The sequence below is a fragment of the Phasianus colchicus genome, chromosome 2 (assembly GCF_987193195.1).
Source record: "Phasianus colchicus chromosome 2, bPhaCol1.hap1.1, whole genome shotgun sequence".
NCBI classification, from domain to species: Eukaryota; Metazoa; Chordata; class Aves; order Galliformes; family Phasianidae; genus Phasianus; species Phasianus colchicus.
Genome location: NC_143437.1, coordinates 90,667,472 through 90,690,771, shown reverse-complemented (window position 1 = coordinate 90,690,771; position 23,300 = coordinate 90,667,472). Strand labels below are relative to the sequence as shown.

At 37.1% G+C, this 23,300-nt stretch overlaps 1 protein-coding gene across 9 annotated transcripts in view; it reads left to right on the top strand.

Annotated features, from left to right (window-relative positions):
* Window positions 1-23,300, top strand: part of ARHGEF10 (Rho guanine nucleotide exchange factor 10) — a 115,823-nt gene that overhangs the window by 64,247 nt on the left and 28,276 nt on the right. For all 9 annotated transcript variants that reach the window (XM_090136310.1, XM_090136308.1, XM_090136305.1 and 6 more), the window contains 7 exons: window positions 11,246-11,361; window positions 13,010-13,137; window positions 13,636-13,736; window positions 14,872-14,993; window positions 17,795-17,881; window positions 19,085-19,308; window positions 20,427-20,584. In XM_090136310.1, the coding sequence (XP_089992436.1) occupies window positions 11,246-11,361; window positions 13,010-13,137; window positions 13,636-13,736; window positions 14,872-14,993; window positions 17,795-17,881; window positions 19,085-19,308; window positions 20,427-20,584 (936 nt within the window). The remainder of the gene's footprint in view (window positions 1-11,245; window positions 11,362-13,009; window positions 13,138-13,635; window positions 13,737-14,871; window positions 14,994-17,794; window positions 17,882-19,084; window positions 19,309-20,426; window positions 20,585-23,300) is intronic.

Sequence of the window (23,300 nt, the reverse complement as noted above, 5' to 3'; positions counted from 1 at the left end):
ATTCCAAATTAATTGCTACGTTTGTTATGATGTCTTTTTTTGCCTCCTGAATGATCTGTACTAGTTGAAGGTAAGAACCTGTTGACCATTTCCTTGTTTTATTGTTTATTAGGGATTTTCTGGCTTTTGAGAAAGCTTACTGCAGAGTTGTATCTTACTGAATGGTACCCGTTCAGTTAAAGAGGACAAGCTGATTGAATTTGTGGAAAGAGTGCAACAAGTAAATTAAATGGTACCAGTGTTCTTACGATGAAAAAGAGGATGGGTAAAAGAATGCAACTTATTTTTAATCCAGTCCTACATATTTCTTTCCAAAAGCTATAAAAAATACGGGTGAACGCAAATTTGTAACTTCTTGTAAAAATGTGCTCTGTTCACTATATTCTACTCTAGAAGAATCAGAAATTGACCTTCACTTGTAGATCATCCTTCTACAAACAGAGTCGCTCAAAATATGTCTGTTTCACTGCTCTTTGAAAATGAGTATAGGAACATACTGTCCATTTTTTTTTCTTAGACCCCAGCATGTATTGTTTTGAGTTTGCAATTTCTACAAACTGTTGATGGATGGTCAAATGTGGATTCTGTGCTGAGATGAATTCCTGCTTGGCGCTGCAGTGGCGGTGACTGCACTGAGTTTTCTGTTTTATGATCCTCAAGGCAGCTCAAAAATAAAAAGTGAGCTGTAAAAGTTTTTCACACTGTTACATTTAAGACCAGTCAGTAGAGACTCCAAAGAAACAATGAGAGTCATAAACATATTGCACTGTGTGAGAAGCTAGTGCATGTCAGCAGCATCTTGGTTTTCTGTTGCTAATCATGTTCATTAGGAGTGATACACAGCATAGGCAATTGCATGTGGAAAGAATTATTTTATTTTAATTAAAAAGATGAAAGAGAAAATGAGCAAGACCCATCTGCACAGCATATATCATGCAATGATGAGGAGATGGCAGTAAAATGAAAAAAATAATTAGCACATTTTTATTCATGACAAATTTTTTTTGTTTGTTTCATAGGTTTGCAGTTCATAATAAAAACTGGACCTCAGCTCTGCTAAACTATGACTTCTATACGTTTCTGATCAGACTTAGAAGGATAAATCTGTGCTCTGTTCCCATTTGCTTGTGGTTTAGATCTCTGCAAACGTAGTAGTAACACAACGCTGACGTGCAGACGTGATACTTCTGAGTTTCCTTCTGCTTTGTGCAATCAGTTCTTGTAGATCTCAGAGTGTTACCAGGGAAACAGGTGGGGTGTCTGATGGCCCACAGTTTGTGCTTGTGCTGTTGTCAGTGTCTCGCTCAATGGAAGGGCAGAAGTAGTGCTGCTGTCAGCTGTTGCCATTGAAGCTGACTTTTGCTGCTTTGTCTAACAAGAACTGTAGAGTTAAGGAAGGAAAATAATAGGAAGGAAATAGTAAGTTTTGTCATAGCTTTAAGGCTGGATGATTGTAATAGAATGTCCAGAGTAAGCAAGACTTAAGTATTAAATGACATATCAACTCCAGCATTGGTGATAAGGATTTAAATTGATGATAATAGCATGAATTGCTAGTTGAACCAACTTTCATCTCTGTGACATATGTGCAGACTAACAATGTAAATCTTTGTTTCAAAGCTAGTCTGTATGCTAAAGCAGATGTAACATGTTCATAAATGTAAACTGCCGTTGATATATGTGAACAAAAGGCCAGAGATTTTAAATAAACCTCACTTCAAACACAGCAAACTGGTGACATGAAATAGTTCTATAGTTGAGAAGATAAGTTTTCAGCTGGTGGATTATGCATAGAATAAATCAGATGCTACATTTTTGTCTCGCCTACTTAGGAAGAGACTCTTCTCTTTGTTTTTCAAATGATTTTTAACGAGCTCCACATTCATGTTCAGTTCTTAGCATCCTTTTCCTGGCTTGCCAGGGTTCTCATTCACGTCTTGACACAGAGTGGTGAAATGAGCTTAAATCTAGCTATGCTCAAGGGAGTATGGAAGAGGGAGGTAAAGATCCTCACAGCATGGTTTCCACATGAGTTAAAGATAATCTGGTCTGAACTCCAGTAGAAACCTCTGGCAGCTTGGCAACTTGCAGACCTGTATCAGGATTACTGCAGTACTTTCTTTGTGTAAGCATGTTCACACATGTACTTTCTCTGCCTGTTTATGTTGGCATTCATCTTCTCACATCCAGTTTCTTTCTCACCCTTTACACCCGTGGAGTTGCACCATAGAAGCTGCATGCAGCTTCTCTCTCTTTTCATGGGGCAGAGGTTTCCAGTTCCCTTCCACCCTCCCTTGGCCCCTCTGGAACCCTGAAAGAGGAAGGGGTGAGAAAGAACTGTGTTACCTCTTTTCTTTAATTTCACAGTCCCTTTGTTTCCAGGATGTTCCATCCTCATGGAAACAGCAGGGATGGGAGGAGCTCTGACCTGTAACTGCAATTAGGATGCAGCCTAGGAAAACACAGCTGTCCTACTGGTGTACCAGAGAGCAACTGCCTGCATGCTCCGTGCCTGTCAGTGCATTGGACCTCCTGTTTTCCTCTCTTCTGACAAAACTGTTTCTGTCACCAGGAAAATATATTTATTGTGTTTTAACCTCTACAATTCCCTGCAATGTCAGGATTATCTGGAGTTTAATATAATCCCTAAGCCATGCTCACAATGTGTGAGCTACTTCTGTTTCCTCTTAAAATGTTTTGCTTGGTGTTCTTGCATAATTTTACTTGTGAGTAGTATAGCACTATAAATTGCTTGCATTTGATACCTTGCACAATATTTGCAGTTGCAAGCTGTTGATATTATCTGCACTAATATTGTACTCAAGCTGTGTGAATAAGCAGTTTTGTGGTTGGACAGTAATTTTTGTGCAACCTGTTTCTTTGGTGCTCAGATCTGACACAATATTGAGGTAGGTCTCAGCGTTATGTAATTACCACTTAAGAGCTGTCATGAAGGCAAAGCATGTTAAAAAGACTTGCCAGAGTTAAGACCTGGGAAATTTGTTTCCCAGATCTGTTTTATGTGTGATTGGCGGCTTCTGCGACTCAGTTCTTTATCTGTGATTAAAGGCCTGAAAAACTCCCGTCTTGCATGGCAGTGGGAATAAATACATTAAAGAATTTTGTAAGCTCAGATTATCAGATTCAATAATGAAGTTCCTAGAAATTACTTGTAAATGCCTCCATGACTGAAGTGTGATTAGAATTTATTCCCTTTCAGGGGTTAGGCTCAATAAAGTCTCCTCATGTTTATGATAATGTTTCTCATGTTGGACAGTGATGATGATATGTCCAGACTGTATTGGTAATTAGGCTTGCTTACCCCAAGTCTGAATTCATTAATTTATTTTCTGCTGATCTCAGGATTTTATTGCTTGTCACTTAATAGTGTGTGTATGTGCTGCTTCTTCCTGTATGACGTTGTTAAGAACACTGATAAACCTAATTTAGGGTCGTGGTATAAAGTTACATGTGAGTACAGCTACTCATCTTTTCGTTGATGGCTGCCAACTAAGCTTTTCTTTTCTAATATTATTCCTGGTTTCCCGTTTGCTTCTGTTTTCAAACCTAGAGACCAGTACAACCCTGTAAATATTTATGGAGTTTGGATCTGATAGTTTTATGAAACCAGAAGTGAACTAGATTTGAACTACAGCAGCTCATACTTTTCAGGGGTACGCAACCATTGAGATCGAGTTTGATCTGGCATAAAAGAACAAAATGGGGTTAAGGAAGAAGTCTGCTTTTTTTTTTTTTTTTCATTCATCTCTGGGCTTGTTTGCCTTCAGATTCCCTCCCTGAAGCTGGGATTTTGGGTTCCCAAGACTACTTTTTTGGTACTTTCCTGGAATTTCAGTTGGCTATTGAAACAGTGTTGTCAAAGAAAACCAGAAAACAAAACCTGCACGCATGCTTTCCTGAGGTGCCTATGGAAACAGGAGCAGTGTGTGTAAGCAAGGCGAAAGGCACAAATAGGAGTGATGTCGTGGGAGGAGTTGTCAAGTGCTTGGCTTACATAACTGTGTGTGCACGAAGCTCGTTCAGCATCTAAAAATAAAATCCTTGTCTTCTTTGTCACTGGCTGTAAGATTTGTAAAGAATTTTCAGACAGAAGGACTTGGAAGGTGTAAGAAGAGACTTCCATTGCATACTGCTGCCATTGGGTACAGCCAGGCAGTTTTCACCACCCACTTTCCAGTGAAAGTGGAATGTTTTGTTACAGAGGTTTTTTTGTTTTTGTTTTTTCTTTCAAAGGGAAAGGAAGTAGTATTTAGCAATGAGCATCGGTATCAATTGTTAAATAAATTACAGTATCATCAGTGTTCCCAATATTCTTAATCTTTTTCCCAGCTGAGTTGATCAGTTGCTGAGATAGATGGCTTGAGTTTCATCATATCATATAAATAATCTTAATCTATTATCCATAGCAGCTAGAAGGAGTTCGTCCTCTGTAATTTGTATTCCAGTGTATTCAGAAGTGCAGGATCCCATACCAATTTGTATAGGAAGAATTCCTGAATTGCAGTAATTGAATCTTGGACCTTATTAGTGCTTTCTGTTTTTCCTTCTGTAAATTAATTCTCAAGATCTTTGGAGAACTAGAAACTATCTTCCTTAAAGTGTAAGGCTGCCTCTGGCTCCAACCTCATCCTTCCTGAAGAGCAAACATTATAAACTGAACTGTGGGATGCTCTCTGTCTGCTGTTCCTTTAAGGAAAATCGCAGAAAAACTTGCAGGAAAATCCCACATCTAAAACAAAGCAATGGAGCAATTCTGATTGCACGGAAATATTTTTAAATGTATTACTGCCACATCATCATTTTTAGTACATTTAGGATAAACTGTCTCATGACATCCTTCCAGTTTATTGTGAAGTGATCAAGAATTCATCTGGCATCATGATGATTTCATTTCCAGTACACTGCACAAATGTATTAGGTTAAAATGTAGACTTAAGTGTTGTGGAAGGGACTTCTTTTTTAATTATTTGTTCTGGGTGCGTAATTCTGTTCAAGTAGCAATGCGTTATGCCTTTCTCAACAGCATCTTTTCAAGTTACCTCCTACATAGATGACTTCTCCTCAGATCCCAGATGATTTTTATGCCAAAAATGAGGATTGAATCTTTTCCAAATTTCTTTCCTTCGTAACTCTTGATGTTTCAGAGTTGTTGCCTGGCTACGCACAGATGGCTTAGTGGGAGGAAGCAATGTAAGTGTGCTCAGCTTCAAAAACCACATCACAAATGGCAAGTAAAATTTGGGATCTATCAGCCTTTCAGCGTAGTCTTCAAATCTGGCACGTTCTTCAAGCATGCCATTAACTTTGTGTTGCCCTTCAATGATGCTGCAGCTTTAGTCTGGAAAGTTGCATTTCTCAGTTTGGTTACGGCTTATACATGTGAATCACAAAATCACAGAAGCTTTATAGTTGGAAGGAACCTCTGAAGGCCATCTAGTCCAGTTCCCCTGCAATAACAGGGACACACACAGCTCAATCAGGTTGCCCAGGGCCTGATCCAGCCTCGCCTTGAAAGTCTCTGGGATGGGGCATCAACCACATCTCTGGGCAACCTGTTCCAGTGCCTCACATCCTCACTGTAAAAGATCTTTTTCTTATATCTAATTTAAATCTACCTTCTTCAAGCTTGAAACCTTTTTTTTTTTCCCCCTCTAGCAGCATAAATCTATCATAAATTAGTAACTCACAGTTGAGAAACAGAACACAGCAGAAGCTTGTAGAAAATGTGTATGAGTAACAAATCATCACGGTAAATAAATCAGTCCCATGGTAATTCTTTGAGATCAAGAACAGGGCATGTTCAGTTCAGAGTGCAATACCCAATACGCCTGTAGTACCCATGAGAATTTAAAACTGTGTGGAGCCAGATAGACAGTGATCCCCAGGGACTGGTGCTCTGCCAGCACCCATTAAGGCAGCAGCTGCTGTGCTGGCTGTGCAGTGAAATCTGCAGCTGCTGGCCGCGCTCCATAGCAGAGCAGTGTGCAGCCGTGGGTCCGCCAGCGTGGTGCAGAGTGGGTCAGCTAGGGGTGGGCACAGGAAGGTTGGCTGCTAGGAAGGGAAAAACACCATTGGAATGAGTCTTTAATTCAGGTCCTGGTTCATGTTGGTCCCAGAACATGACAGAGCTCCTCTAAGTAAAGATGGTAAGGAGTCATTTTCCCCTTTGACCACATCCAAGCATTTTTTCTATACATATATTTATGCACAAATACTAATTTTGCCTGAACCAAGAGACTTCAGCCACACCCAGGGAGTTTCCTGCGGGCTTTGTGAGTGGATTGATGTTAATGGGCTGAAATTGCTTCTGCTTCAATTATAATTACTTCAGATCAGGTAAAGCTGGTGAATTTAACATGATGGTCCAGAACACAGGGCTGGGAAATGAGCAGGTAGAAGTTTTAGTATTATACTCACATAAACTCTACCAAGGGTCAGTTTAACTTAGCAGCAAAAATTAAATTTAACTTTTCTTTCTTCCCTTTAAAGTAATTGGTAGCTTTTTTTTTTTTCATGGATTAAAAATAATGCTGAGTAAGGGGTTAGGCATTTTGCATGAATTTTTGGTTGTTGGCACTAAATTTGCCTGTTGCAAGGAGGCACAAATTCTTCTGGTGATATCTTAGCAACAAAGGATTTGATGAAAAAAATTCCTCTACTGACTTGCATGTGGCCAAGATTTTACCCTTGATCTGTAGGTGGAACACAGAACTTTGCATCCTAAGTGAGAAACGTGGTTATTGGTTACAGCAGACAGCATTCTCCTCCTGTCCAAGCACACCATTCTCTGCAGCATGTCGGATGTGTGGAGATGGGAAGAACTGTCCCTAAATTCCTGCGTTGCTTTTTTTTTTCCCCCCCCACATTGGAAAATAAAATTGTTTTGGAGCTTGATAGCAGGAGTGGCTTAGAAATGGGAAGGAAATTACTTTATCATTTCTAAAACTTGTCAAAGTACAAAAAAAATCTGCCGTATCATCTGCCTTGGAATGAAACCAAGAGTTTATTAGTGCTTTCTATGGAGAAAAAGAACACCCATTCAAGCTAACTAGCAATGTAATGGTCAGGGAACATTTTTAGCAGGCAGAACTTTGGCTCTGCACTGAGAAATACATCTGATGAACAGACTGCATTCCCCACCACCACCACCACCTACCTTCACCCAGGAAATACCATCCATCAGGCAATTCTGAGCTGAATCAACTGGTAGTTAATGTATTGTTAGCTACCAAGGATCCTGCAGCCTAATCCTGCTTTAAAAGATGATGAGTAGCCCTTTTCAGTGGTGAAGTTGCTGTAATTTTTAATCCATTTTCCTGACAGAAATCAAGTGGTGAAATCTAAGAGAATTTTCTTCCGATGAGGACATTGTTATGATCTCAGTTATTTTTCTGCTTCATTTTCTGCCTGCTAAGGACCTCCAGGAAAGAACGATAGCCATGGCTGTTGATATCTGCTGTGGCTGACCATTACAATTTCATTTTAATTTGTCATCTTGGGACATTAAAGATAGAAACAGGCTCTCTTTATTTAGTGGGTTTTTTTTGTTGTTTTCTGTACTAAGAACTTGCCCTTTAATGATTGAGCTTAAAATGACTTCAGTTTGTTTTTTCTAAATGACAGAATTTCATTTGCCAGGTTATTTTATTTGCTTTGGCACTCTCTTTGCTTCCTTTTTATCTTGATTTATTAAAATATTATAAGACTTGCATGATGCAGACAAAATAGAGTCCAGTGACAATTAGTGAATGAAATTCAAGATTTATCCCTTATTCTCAAGGCTGAAACTAGAATATTTATAAAAGCATTTGGAGATGCAGAAGGGAGTAGAGGAGATCTGTTTTCTGGTGTGATAGCAGCACAAGGAAAATCCATTGATATATGTAGTTAAAACTTGCTGTGCAGCCCCATTTGAAGACTACAGCACAAAGTCTTTCTGCCTGAATGCTTGCTATTGTACGTTGCTGAATAGTGTCCTACTTCTGATTTGCTTTTAACACTGTCTTTATGAAGTTGCAAGGAGTGATCCTGGCTTTTAAACTTCAGAAATAGTCATAGAAATATAGAATGGTTTGGGTTGGAAGAGACCTTTAAGATCATCCAGTTCAACCCCCCTGCCATGGGCAGGAATTAAACCTGCTAAACAAGGTAACTTGAAGCCCCATCCAGCCTTGATCACCAGGGATGGAGCATCCACAGCCTTACTGGGCAACCTGTTCCAGTGTCTCACCACCCTCACAATAAAAAATTTCTTCCTGATATTTAGACTAAATCTACTCTCTTCCAGTTTAAAGCCATTTCCCCCCGTCCTGTTGCTACATGCCCTTGTAAAAAGTCCCTCCACTGCTTTCCTGTCAGTCCCCTTCAGGTACAGGAAGGCTGCTATAAGGTCCCCGCAGAGTCTTCTCTTCCGTGTACTGAAGAGCTCTAGCTCTCTCAGCTTATCAGTAATATAGTTGAAATTCACTCAGATGAAAGTATCCATCCTATACAAGGGAATTATCATAATTTTTCAGCTCTTCAAGGCATTATGGCTTTAAGTTTTGTGTTGGTCAGGCCCATGAGTATAAATTTTGGAAATATTTGAAATGTGTTTTTCAGTGCAGCAATTTGGCTTGTTTAGCTGTGGAATTTATAAATGACAGGTAGATGAACAGGCTTCTGCCAGAAACTCGACTATGAATTACTTAGAATCAGGCTTAATTTTGTTTTGTAAACTTCTGGTACAGAAATTTGTGGCAAAAATTATTTCATTTGTAGAATGAAATAATGTATTTCATTTCATTATAGATTTAGTTCTTTACAATGCTGAATGTATTCTAGCTTTCAACCAGATTTTACCAAATTTATAACACTGAGTGTTGCCCAATTGAAATCAGCAATTTGATTTGTCCAAGAACGAGGAATTCTTCTGCTTGATAATTGGTAATTATTGTTGAGATTACTTAGTAAAAAGGCTTAAGCTAGCAGAAGAAGAGAGATTCATGGAGAGATTTTCAGATATTGGTTTTTTAAGTATTTGGATTGGAGAAAATGAAAATGCAGCTTAATGAAAATTCATGGTCTGCAGTTGCAGAAGTGTTAAAGTTTTGTATTTAAAAAAAAATAATTCTGAACAGCACCTAAAAGCTCTTCCTTCTAGGTCTGTCTACTTTGGATTTATTTCCTTTCATTGTATACAGTAAATATAATGATCTTTTCCTAAAGACTGATTTGTTTGTGAGGACAAGAAAGGGTCCATTGTGCTTTTAATTAACATTCAGAACAGGCAAAGGAAAGTGGATGAAAGTTGCATCTATTCTCTGCTTGGGTAAATGGTGTAAGTGCAGTTGTTTTCCTAAATCCTTTCATTCCGTTTAGCAGAACATCTAAAAGCATGAGAATAATTTTCAGTTTTCTTGGCAAGTGCAATATCTCTAGTTTACATTGTGTTTTCCTGTAGTAAAGTGGAGAATTTGTAAATAAAGTAACTCTTAGCAATTTCCCTTAGATATTGTGATTTTTCAGCCTTCAAGAATTCGGACAGATGCCTGCCTTATTGTAGTGGATTTTGTAAATGTCCAGTGATAGCCTTGATCTGTATGATAGTGTTGTGTTTGGTCTGCTGTATTTTGTTGGGCTCCTGGTTGGGTTTTTATTCCATTCTGGTCCCAGACACGCAGTGCTGACACCCATCTGCCCTGCCCACCAGACATGGCACAACGTGGCCATCCCTCTGCTGCTGCCAGCCTGCAGGCCAGAGCCCCCTGTACTCCTGCTGTGGAAGGAAGAGGCTGCCTGGGATCAGCAGCATGCCAGTGAGTGCTCCTGGTCTTCCACCAGCTGCAGTCCTCGGATTAATAACAGAATCACAGAATATCCTGTGTTAAAACGGACCTACAAGAGCCACTGAGTCCACTCAGGAGAACTGAAAATTCAAACCATATTTTGAAAGCATTCTCCTTGTATGATGGGATTTGGCATATAGACATGGTCTACATAGCTAGAATTAGATTTATTTCATATTCTTGCCAGCACAGTCTTGAAAACCTCCTGGTCGGGATGATTTGCTGCCCACAGACTAGCTTTCAAAATTGTGAATTGGAGTTGTAGCTTGAACACTGCACTGCATGAGATAAATAATCTGCAGGGGTTTCCTGGAAAAAATAATCCAGCCTGGTTCCTGTCATTCCAAAGGGAAACATGCTGACTCTGTGTGAGTCAGTGTGGGGCTTGGGGAGGGAGAGTGTTGTTTCTGCAAGAACTGTATAGCCATCCCTATGCTAGCATCATGTCTGGGAGCCAAGGTGTTAGCAGGCTTCAGAAATTTTGCACATTAAACTGCCTATTTTATCCTATTAGTCAGAATATTTTTTCTCAGTTAGTGTTTCTTTGTAAACATATATACTTACTAATGGCTTGGGCAAGATATTTCTGCTGCTGCTAATACTTGGTGCTGTCCTCAGCGCAGATCCTTTTTCCAATTTGTCTGATTGCAGTAAAATTTCACGTGGTTCAGTGAAGTTATAGGTTTGTTGGTTAGATTTATGGATAGAGTTAGGATGTAGCAATATTGTCCTGAATTATTTTGCTAAAACAAATGTGGAGTTTTAAACCACCTTGGTATAGGCTGCAGATAAGTTTTTTGGCTATGTCACGTAATGAGAAGCAACCTTCTTGAAGGATGTGCACATTGTCATGGAACAGCAAGCCTGCTGGTTGGTGTTAAGCAAAAATTCAATTATCTACAGATTTGAGGCTCAGTGAATCTTTGCTGTTTGTCATAGTTTTAGTGCATTTCTATTAAAGCTACAGATGATGCTGTCCTTCATAATAGATGAACTAACTGAAAAAGGCAATATAAGGTGAACTACAAGGAAATGAGTATGGTAACACCTGTATATGCAAAGCTAGTATACAACAGTATGTACTGCTACAGCTTCCCATGACACATTTCATAAGTATCTGTCTATAGGAACAGTAAAAGCACCTGGAGCAGCAAAGTGAAATGGCTATGGTGTACATATAAATAAAACACTGATTTTTGGATGACCCTATGTGCATATTGATGCGTTAGTTGTTTTTATGATCTGGAAAGAGCGAAGCCTATTTTGATAAACGTAATTTTCATAGTGTTAAGAAGTAGCAATATGTGTTAATAATACTATGTTTGTCATGCTTTCCTCCTTTAACTGAGAATTACATCTTTTTATTATATATAACATTATGTTCTTGTTCATTTTAGACAAGCTGTATATGGGACCAGGGCAACTATACCATGATCTGCAGAACCTTTTACATGATTTGAATGTAGTTGGTCAAATTAGTCAATTAATAGGCAGCCTTAAAGGAAATTATCAGGTAATAAACAAAGCTGGATTTATTTTAAAATGTATTCTTGTTGTGAAATAGCCCAGTTGTTTTTCCCCAGGGTCAATGTAAGATGTTCTCTCTGTAAAGAAATCATTTTTATCTCCAGTAATTCAATTGCTTTTATATGTTTAATGCTGTAAGTAGATTACAGCTGTCTTTTAATCTTGTTTTGCTTCATTGTTTTTAAGTGTAGGTGGAAACTACAGGAGTCTACATTTCCTCAGTAGCTGATAAGCTTATATGGAAACAGAATTATGTTTTGATCTTATGAAATTAGATTCCTACAGTTAGACAAGGTAGTAGGAGGATGGTTGCTTGGAGGAAGCTCTTAATGCTCCTATGAGCTTATAATTCTAGCTTTTGGGGAGAAATTGTACTTAAATGCAAATCACAAAAAATGTTAATAGATGTTGTGATGAATTTTGAAAGCAGTTTGCTTTGGTTTTGTTCACGTCCCTTTCATTTAGCCTTTGTTCTAGCAAATAGATATAGAACATTAACACTGAATTTCAGAATGAGTTCTCCATTCTCCACATTCATAAAACTTAGAAATAAATCGATAGCGTATTTTTAATTGCTTTCTTCTTTGCCTTTTGTTTTATATGTTTTATGTATGCTTGAGTACATTTTAAAATTCTTACCTGCCACCACAGACTGTAAGTAAATGTTTGTGTATATGAAAGCTGAGTTTCTCTTGGAATATCCTGACTTCAGAGTCAAGGGCATTAAGTAGAACATAAAAATTGATGAAAGTATGTACTGTGAAGGACGTTTATGGAAGCAGTCTGTTAGGACAAAATTTCACCAGAATATGGAGGTGAATTTCAGCTGCATTATTGGAATGAGGTGTGCAATAGATACCGTAGGACTTTCATCCACCAAAATGATAGAATCATTTTAGTGGATAGAAATATACAAAACCTTTCCCCTTTTGCTGCCAGTCAGAGCCAACTATATTTAAAAAACATAACATTTAATCAGTGTTTCCAGACAGGGCTGTTTAAAATAATTCAAATAATTTAGATGAGGAATGAGGTCTGTTTCTTTATTTTTGAAAAATACTTTAATTTTCATAAAATTTTAACAATTGGTAATTCATGTGCTCTTGCATGTGAATTACTTCTTGTGTTTAGGTTACAGAGAATGAATGTTTCAGCATCCTACTTAAGTGGGTTGCAACTACGCAGAGCTTCCGCGATGGCTAGATAAACATTTTTGCCTCAAAAATTTGAACAAAAACATTGGCAGTGTGATTTATAGAGGTTTCTTTGAGATTTCCTTTAGAAAGAGAATTTATAGATTCTTAGTAACTGTTTATTGCAGTGAAGTTATAGGATTGTACAAGCAATTGATGCAAATTTGCATTTCATAGTTTGATAAATCCTTGGGAGTGTTATGTATGTATCATCAAAATCTGAACAGTGTGCAAGTAAATCATCAGCTAATATATGTTAACAATCTTTACAGACATTTTTGAAGTGTGTTTACAAATCTATCTAAATTATCCATGATTAAAATGAGAACTAAATGAGAGCCAGGTACTGGGAACTCCTTGTACATAAAGATCACCTTAGCTCATTGGAAATAGGTTGGTAGATGGATGTTGATCCTTAGCATTCTTTTTTCAATTTTTCAGAACTTAAACCAATTGGTAGCACATGACTGGACCTCAGGTTTACAAAAATTGATCTTGAAGAAAGAAGATGAAATCAGAGCAGCAGATCGCTGTAGAATTCAGCTGCAGCTTCCAGGAAAACAGGACAAGTCAGTAATAATTCTTGACTGTGAAACTTTCTAAATGGGTTTGTGTGTTAGGTAGAGATGTACCAGGGAATCTTTAGGTCTTCCTGCTCTTCTGTCTCTACAGTTAGCCTCTGAATTGCACTGTCATGCTGAAGCATTTGCAACTTCCATGTTTCAAAACAGCAGTGTAGTTTTTCTCCTGTTCCTCAACATTAAGTTCGTGATGCAAGATAAGAGAGGAACTGTGGTGATGGCACTTGACAAGGAATAGCCACTATTCTATTAATTTGCCAAAGAGGATTATCCTTCTCATACCTTTTCATGTAAAGCGTGAGAAGAGGGACGTGTGGCTTATCATAGCCTATCTGAGCTGTGTCCTTTAAAATCAAGGAAGATGGTTGGAATTTTATCCTGCTTGACTTTTCTAGCCCTGTCTGAGTCTCATACTTAGTACATTTAGAATAGTCTCTTTTTGTGTAATTGTTTTTCATTTATTTTATTTAATTTTTTGTCTTGCAGGTCTGGGCGGCCTACTTTCTTTACAGCTGTATTCAATACATTTACCCCTGCCATCAAACAGTCTTGGATCAACAATTTGCAAATGGCTAAACTAGCCCTTGGTAATTTTTGGTTTTTTTTTACACCTTACATTTCCTATCAAGTTATGATACAATGTATAAGATATACAGTGTAATACCTTTTTCATACAAAATAATTTTTTTTTTTTTACAAAGTTCTATCTACAGATCTTGAAATTGCAATACAGTAGATAATAATGATTGATTTACAAAGTAATGGTGATCTGTATAATCTATAATAGTTTTTATTTGGTATATCTAAATCAAAATGAATGAAGTTACACTACATGTCAGACTGATGAAGAAGTTACTCCATTGTATACGTATCTTTTCAGATATTACAATCTTTTCATCCATATGCTTTTGACATTTTGATGAAATATTTCATGTATCTAACTAAAAAAATAAGTTTTTCTCTTTGGGACCAGAGTCAGTTTTTTTAATATAACCTTTTAGTTTTCACTAGAGAAATTATCACTAGCAACTCTGGTCTAAGTGGGAGCAATAAAGAACTGTCCTGTGATGTTATTAGTTATTAGTTAGATGTTACTGTGTTTCCTCAGGGTGCCTAAGTTTCAAAAGTTACCTGGGATGCTGAATGCTTAAGTTGAAATATTGAGGATATGCAAAATAGAAACCAACTTTTGCCAGCACTTTTTCAAAATATGGTATTTTTATGGCATCTCACAGAAGACAGATAAAACAACAAAAGAGGAAAAAAAACTGGACATCTTTATCATTGCAGGAGGTGGATCCTTGTAAGGATGATAAGTAGCAGATGGTAGCGGTGCTACTTTGCTGGCAGAGAAATGGTCATATTTGCAGATGATAGATTTGATAGGTCTGAGAAAAAGTTTGACATCCTTTAAGGATTCAAAAGAGGAAGAGGAAGGGAAGGGTACCTTTAGTCTTTTAATAAGCTATTGACAAGATCATTAACATTTTGCTAGTATTAAGTGTTGCTTTTTTGGCATTAACAGTAGTTACATAATCTACTGTATTGAATTTCTGCTCATAGTTTTATTGTTTATTCCAACAAAAGTATATATGACATGAGAAGAGCCTGATCACTACTAACCAATTGTAAGATAATTATTTTCTATTTCTGTTGAGAGATGTAAGCGGTTATTCAGTGAAAGTGTTGTGGGATGTTTGTTGTTTGTTCTTTCCGTTACAGCGGAGGATAACCTGTTAGGTTGGTTCTGTGTGGAAGATGATGGGAATCAAATCAAAAAGGAGAAGCATCCTCTCCTTGTTAGACACATGCCAGTGATGATGGCGAAGCAGCAGGAGTTTAAGGTGAATAGAACTGATCATGTGAAATTACAATTTATTTTCTTTTGTGACGTCACTTCTAAGGAAAACTGTCATGTAAATACATCTGTTAGTTCTCATCTATTAGTTCTGTTAAGTTACTGCTAATGTGTACTTTGGTATAAGACCAGCAGCAATAGAAAGTCCAAGAGGGTTGCAGGCACACAGCATTTGAGACCTCAAAGAACAAAGTATGTAGATTTATATGATATTACATTTATATTCAGGTGTAAGCTCATCACTCAAAGAAAACAATGCATTGGAAATGTGCAACAGTTTTAAATGGAGACAGAGCAGAGGTGCAGCTTACAGCAGCAGAAGACTGCTGAGAGTCTCCAGTCTCTTGTATAACGTTAGGCATTCATATCTTACTAGACACTTGAATTTATGTTTATTGAATACTTTCTATGTCACCGTTGGATAAGTAACCAAACCAATTATTTTAAAGGGAATTTTAAATACTCACATTTCCATAGAGCCTATGTATTTGTAAGTTCTGTAGGTCTGTGCCAAGTGCCTTAAAGGCTCGGGTTCATCCCTTGTAATCAAGTTTCAAAAGGACCTTTTGTTTTGAAAGGAAGGGAAGGTCACGTGCCCATACAGTTATGTAATGGTCTTTGCAGGCAGACTTTGCCTGAGCTCCAAGACAGCTCTGCTAGTTTTACAGATCCAAAGGAGAACACAGAAGCTTAGCTGTCATTCCTGATGTTCTTGAGGCCTTGATATTCCTGGATGAAATCACCTAAATATTTCTTGTGCTTTTCTGCAGCTTCAGCTGCAGTTTTGATGTAGAGGTACAGGTTGGGGTGGGAAGAGCACTTTGCTTGGCTGATGCTGCTATCTCTTAGAATACTGCTCAGACTGCCTGGTAGTACAGGGAGTCAGTAACAGCCATCAGAGCGAATTTACATCATTGTGTAAAAGGCTTATTGAGATAGAGAGCTAAACTACTAGGATTTGACTGTGAAAAGCGTCATCAGTTTTGAGTAAGACACAAAGTGACATAGAGATGTAAGAAACAGCCTGAGAAATACCTAGCCAGCAGGTTAACTTTTTCTTTCTTTAGTGATGTACTTAGCTGTCACAGCTACTGTAAATCACCATTATGAGTAGATAGTGTCAGAATTTGTTAAATGAGACATGCTAAGACTGGCAAAGATAGCTCTTTTATTTTTGTAATCCGTCTTTTATCCTTGTTGTGTATTGGTTTGGTGAATACATACCATTATTACTACTTCTAGTCACTCAGTGATGCCTGCTGACTTGAGGGAGAATTTTGAAATTCTTTGCACTTTTGAAAAACAACCTGGAAATTTAGAACTATTAAGTTATGACCACTAGTTTCCTTTCAAAAAATTAAAAAAAACCCAAAAACGAAACAACCTCACTGGAGTGAGATGATGTTGCAAGATTCTGTTGAAGTGTGTAAGTTAATATGAACCAACTTGTCTCCAGAATCCAAGCAATATTATGTCATTGATGTCTGAGTCAAGCACATGAGTGTGAATTGTAGAGGATGCTGTCTAAAAGCATAATATCATACCTCATCGAGAACCTTTTTACGCTGTTAAAATATATATTCAAGAAGTTCATAATAGAGAAGTGCTTATGTAGTCTTTTTATTAGGGGAAATCAGAGAAAATAGATATAGATCATAAAAAGGCCTTTTTTAAAGCTTGTATGCTGGTGTTTCATTTTCTGAGCAAGGACAGACTTGCATTGATCTTGAGTCTGGTGGAATTCTTGAGGAGCGGGTTGGGTTGATTATGTTTATTTTTTCCTTAAACGGCCTGGATGATAAAGTCATGAGTAGAGTTTTTAGTTTACTGACAGTGATGCGATAACAAGAAGTGGGAGGGAGTGAAGGTATTTTGAAGCATAGCATTAACATTCAAAATGAGTAGAACACCCGAAGAAGTGATCTGAAGAAATAAAGAGGGTGATAGTAATTAGGACAGACACACAGTATTCTCTTGCAGAATTAAGTAACTACACAAGAACAATTGAGGAGATGATTGAGTAGAAAGTTCATAAAAGCAATTTTTAAGATCGCAACAAGGTAAGAATTGGTTAAAAATGTGATACTGTTACAAAGAGCAAGTAACCCATGGAATGCCTCCAAACAAGGTTCAGAGAAGGTAATCATTATGTGGTGTTTTACATAGTAAGTGTTTTACAGATCAGCTAGAGCAGGGTGTTCAGTTTACATAGTTTTGCACTTCCAAATATATGGATTGATAGAGATGCCAGTTGTAAGACAGCAGTCATAAGAAAGAATTTAAAAAACTAACTACAAAAGTTTAAAACAAGATTTAGCAAAATAATTAAATGAATTAATGATCGTGCTCACTGAGCCTAACGAAGAGGAGACTCAAAGAGGGTCATGACATATAGCAGCCTTATATGTGAAAGGACACTATAGAAGAGAAGGTAATACCTGATTGCTAAGATGAGAAGGTTAGTGTTTGCATCAGGGACAACTTTAGGTTGGAAAAAAAATAATGAAATTTGAAGCTCTGTGAAGCCTTTTAACAGAGCAGGTGGATAATTTGTAGTCTTTAGCTTTTAATGTCTGTAAGAGTAGACAAGAATGTGCTAGGAATGATACATATGCAGTTGACCCTGCCCACTGGAAGCTGGATGGGCTAGATTGATTTCTTGGCTTCTTTTCTGACATTGTGATATCCTTAAATGATTTATTTAGTTAATTACAGATTAAATAAGACTGAGTCAGGCATATGTTTTCAACCTTAACTGTCCACTTTTTTTCATTTGTTTGTTTGAAGATCGAATGTGCTGCTTATAACCCTGAACTGTACCTCTCTGGAGAAACGGAGTCAGATTCCTGTTCCATGGAACATGGTTTTCTTTGGGTAAGTAAGTTTAGTCTTGCAGAGAGATTTGTCTCCTCTTTCTGGAGATGTTTTTTGTGACAGTCAGCAGCATATGGACTTTATTATTTTTATTATTTTTATTATTTTTGTTTAATTACTTAAGATGGACTTCCCTAGGGGATAACTAGTAAGTTTGTTTGATCTCACTGTATTCTATTTATGTGTGATTGTTATTGTTGCACAGAATGAAATCAGGTGAGCACTGTTAGATGTGAGTTATATGCTACTTAAAGCCGTATGAGCTCACACTGTCCTTTTGTCTGTATATTTGAAAAATGTTTTAGCTATAAGCAATTTAAGTGTGTACATAGGAAAATAATATACTTGCACATTATTATGACTGATATTCTAGCAAAGTGACATCGCCTATTTTTATTTTGTTTTTTATATGCTGAAAATTTCAGCAGGTTACTGCAAAACTGAAATTTTAAGGGACAACATTTTGGAACCCTTGAGAATTAAAAGTTAAAAGTAGTTTTTGTCAGTGGTCTTTTTCAGGATGACTTGTGTAATTTCTTTTTGTCTTTGTTAATTGAAAACAGTCATCACAAATACATGTCAATGAAGTCTTTCTACTACTGCTTAATTTTCTTTCTTCTTCTTTGCCATGTTTTTTCATTTCATACATGCATAGGGAGTCATTGTATAAACATGTGTTGGTGCTTAAGTGCACAATTTATTGTTCTACTCTTCCCAGCTTCCTAAAATATTTGTGAACATATTGATGATATTTAGATTTGGATCAAGGAGAAGTTGAAGAACATGATCTGCAAGTTTACAAATGGATGATATTGATAATCCCCCGTTCTGTTGCAGCAGAGCATTTATGTGTAGACCTGTTATTCTTCAAAGGACAAGCTTCAACTATATTATCCATTTCAAGAGTAGCTGAGATTACTAAGAATGCTGGTTTTTAAAATAATATATTGCACAGCTGCTCACTCTAATTGCAATACATTCTGTATGTGCATTTCATAATAGCCCAAAATAGTTTCTGTGAGTGTACAGGGGAATTCTGTGTTCTTATGTAATGTTTTAAAACATTCTGAGCTGAATTATTTTCTTGTTCAACTTGAGATGCACTCTTTAAATTTCCAATATTCCTCCTTGTTAATGCTGCTCCTGCTGGAGACAGTTATCAATCTCTGTCTATTATTTTTATTTTTTCTCTTTCCAATTTAGATTGGCAGTTGCACTAATCAGATGGGCCAGATCGCAATAGTCTCATTTCAAAGCTCTGGCCCTAAGGTTATTGAGTGCTTCAATGTGGAATCACGGATTCTCTGCATGGTCTACATACCAGAAGAAGAGAAAATAAAAGAGATAAATATGTCTCTCAACTCTGAAAATGTTCCTACAAAAGCTTCTAATGTGCCTACTATTTGCCTTGGCATGGAAGAAGGAAGGTGATTTTCATTTTTAGCATACTGTGTATGATTTATTCGTTAGCTTTATTACTCTATAGAAAAAAAATTGAGTTACTTCCTAGAAAATGTTCTTTTCTTTAAAAATGACCTCAAAGTATCATTTTCATCTAAATCCACCTAAAGAAAAAATATGCTCTGCATGATTTTAAAATATAGTGTGTATTATTTAAAATAAAAATAAAACCTTTACTTAATAAAGAGGCTTAATTCATCGTACATCGTGTTTGAACAATATAAATATTATCTTTGCAGTGTTGCAGCATAATTGTTACGTATTGGAAAGTTTTTTAAATGGGAGAAGTGTTAAATGAGGAACTCATTAACCTCCTACAGTGTGATATTGTGCAGGACTTGTCATGCAAATAAATACTATTGCTGTTTACTGTTGACATGAATTATTTTGCTTTGGTTGAACTGATGACCTTACTGAGTCATGACTCAATTGAAAAAAGCTGTATTTTGTAACTCAGTAAGTGAACAAATCTTGCTTTGATTCATGAGGACATAAGTATGCAACAATATGCAATTTTTGTGGGGATTTCCAACTGGTATAAATGAAGGAGAAAAAAAATCTGTGTAAGGAAAATGCTGTATTTCTAACAATTCCAAAATCTGGTTGAACTAATTTCCTTTGTGTGTGAGATGCAGTTCATTCTAGATTTAATTATTCAGTATTGCTAACATACCCATGGTGACAGTCTGTAAGAACTATCAGAATTTTAAGTGCATCTGATGTGTGATAGCGAGTGTTTCTTCTCTTTTCCCTAGTTCAGTGGATAATGCTTAATCCTTTTTCTTCTTTCTAACCAGTGGGAAGACAGACTTATAAAAGGAACTTAACAGCATGATTCTAACTATGTTTCTTTATCAAAGCAATGCTTTTCCTTTTTTTTCCCCTATACTTCCAGTGTCTTTGTTAAGTAATTGCAAATTATCTACGTAGATATTCTGAAGGGTCAAAATAGTTCTTTCCATGTTTGTCTTCCTATGTAGGGAAGAAGCAAATATTTTTTCCCCAGTATTTTATTACAAATCTCTTTAGTAAATATTCTGTTGAGAATTTTGCAGACTTATCTTCTTCTTGGTTTTTTTTGTAGCATTTCTATTTACAAAAGTTGCCAGGGCTCAAAGAAAATTCGACTTCAACACTTCTTCACTCCTGAAAAATCAACTGTCATGAGCTTGACATATATGTCACAATACTTGTTTGCTGGCTTGGTAAATGGAAACATTGCAATCTACACAAAAGCAGAAGGTAATGTAGTGATATGATTCAATAACATCCTGAGGAACTTGCATGTCAGTGTATTTTGGCAGAAATAGTTTTCCATGATTATATTTTCCCCCTCTGTACAAGTTCTATTGTGAGGTTACTTACAATTGCAGGGGGGAAAATGGATTTTGAATTATTTTAGTTTCACACTTTCATTTCTCATTTTGAAAGATACTAGATAATTTGATACTGTTCTATTTTTTTATTTGCTACTGCAAAATACATTGTATGAGAACTGATCTGTGCCCCAGAATCCCTGTGTTTAGTATCACAGAAGTCCAGAAGTGTATGTGATAACAGATAGTTTACTGTATTTTACATAACGCTATGCTAATTCCACTCTACTTCCTAATAGCTGTGTTTCTGAAATGCAAATTCCCTATGGGTAGAGATTTCTGTATATCTCATTTGAAATGATGACTCAATTTTTATTTAACAGATATAAATGTTTCCTATGTGAACATCTCATGGATTTCATAGTAGAACTCCTTTTTCATTGCCAGTTATTTTCTGTCTAGCTAAATAATTGGCTAAAATAATCTAAGTAAAGGAAAATCCCAGATAATGCTGCTGAACCAGATCTAGCTTCTTCAGTGCTGGTGTGCGTGTTTGTCTGTGCTCTTCCCGATGTCTCAGAACTTTCCCACATGCATCCCACAAACATACAGATACATACAGTACTGCATACTTCTACCGATTAGCTCAAAAGCAGTGGGGTTTTGCTCAGTCTGAAACACGAGTTTCTAGGTAGCTGTAAGTGAAGTGTTTGCTCAGAGACACCCCACAAAGTACAAAGCTGGCACTACTGTCCACTGTCTGTGCCAGCCTCCAACTGGGGAGACAGATTTAGTGTCCAGAATCTGTGGAAGAAATGATATATCACTTGTATTACCTACTGTCATGAACACTTACCTTGGGAAAGGGTATGGTTTTTTTTTTTCTGTTTTTGTTTTCTTCCCAAGCTACATAGAATCTGAAAGATGTGTTGAGAAAGAGATTTTCCTTCACCAGTTGCCATCTTCAATACAGTGATTCCTACAATTCCTGAAATCGGACATAACATTTTAGACTGTTAAATTTTTTTCCCACTAAATAGCAAATCTGTCCTTGTTTAGGAGGTGAAGAAGAAGACCTTGATCCCACTTTCACAGCATCATTTTTGATGTTTCATTTTCTGTGTGTAACTGTCTGGGGTAGAAAGTTGAACTTCCATCTTCTCTGAAAGGGATGAGTGCAATTGCTGTCACTCAACTTTGTATGAAAAGGGCCACTTGAAAAACATTAGTGGCATCCTTAGTAGCATAGATAAGAAAGGTTGCATGGGCTTGTGTTTCTGCAGAGGCAGTTAAGAATGGAGCAGAGCTGTTAATCAGACAGTATTGTATTATGAACTGGGGGCTTATGTTGTATTCATGGCGGTCGTAGTGTTCTCTTCTTCTAAGGCACCATTCTGTGTAGCTGAATATTCTAGGAACTCATAATATTCTGTTTCAGGATAGCTGAAGCTCTGAGATGAGAAACACGTGTGGTTTTTTGTTGTTGTTGTTGTTGTTTTTTCTTTTTTCTGACTGATCATGTAGTGTTTTCCTTTGCAGTTTGGTCTGTGTTTGTTGTATTTCAGTCTTCCATGGCTTGTGAAAGTAGTGCAAATCAACTGCCTCCCATATTAAGCATTCCTATTCCTTATGGCTTGCTGTGGTCATGTGATCCTTCAGCCCTGAAGGGGTGTTTTTATGTGCACTGACCTATTTTACCACACAAAGGAATCTGAGCAGTGAAATAGGATGGACAGAGAATGCAGCCTAATAGGAGCTTTGTGTAATTCATCAGTGTTATCATCTTTTCTACAAAGAGGGTTACATTGCAACCATATATGAACCAACTTGTTTCTTGGCCTATCAGTGTAAGGGAGATGAAGGAAATATCTAAAAGTGAAAGTGAAATATAGCCAACTGCATTAAGGACATCCTGATATGAAGCCTACATAGAGAAGGACGAATGCTGTGTGATGCACAGGTAAATTATTTGTGCAGCCTATTGTGGTACTCTATGAACAAAAGAGAGGAAGTAATCTTCCAGGATAAAAATCCACCTGCCAGTTTCTTTTAAAATTGCAATCCATGTTTCTTCCTATATAGATAAAGCGTGTAGGGTTCTGTTCATTTGCTGAAATTCAGTGCTCATGTACAAAGATCTATGACTTCTGTTATACGGTGCTCAGTAAACAAATTACTCTACTTGCTCATGTCTTTTTAGATGGCTTATTACATGTAAGCTTCCAGCTTATTTAGAAATAGCAAGTGTTCTCTTTTGAGTTTCTTCACAAGAGAGCTTCTTCCAGTTGATATCACCCAGAGTGCTCTCTGGCTATAGAAAAGCTTTGTCTTGAAGTAATTTAAAGCAGATACTAAAAAACACGAATGGTAAACTGAGGAACACCTGCTGTGTTAGGGGGAGAGATGAAGGTTCACACTGTGACTTCTTCCGTTACGGAGGGCAGTCATGTTTTCTCAGACAACTCTGTCTTGCTGTGCTCGTACTTACGAGTTAAAAAGGATTTGGACCTGAATTATTGAAACAAATTCGGAGGCAAAGTTAATGGGCACCGATATCTTAAAATCTACTCAGTTCCTCAATTGAGCTAACATAGATGATCAGTGAAAATATCATGGGAAATAGAATGTAAGTTCAACTAACT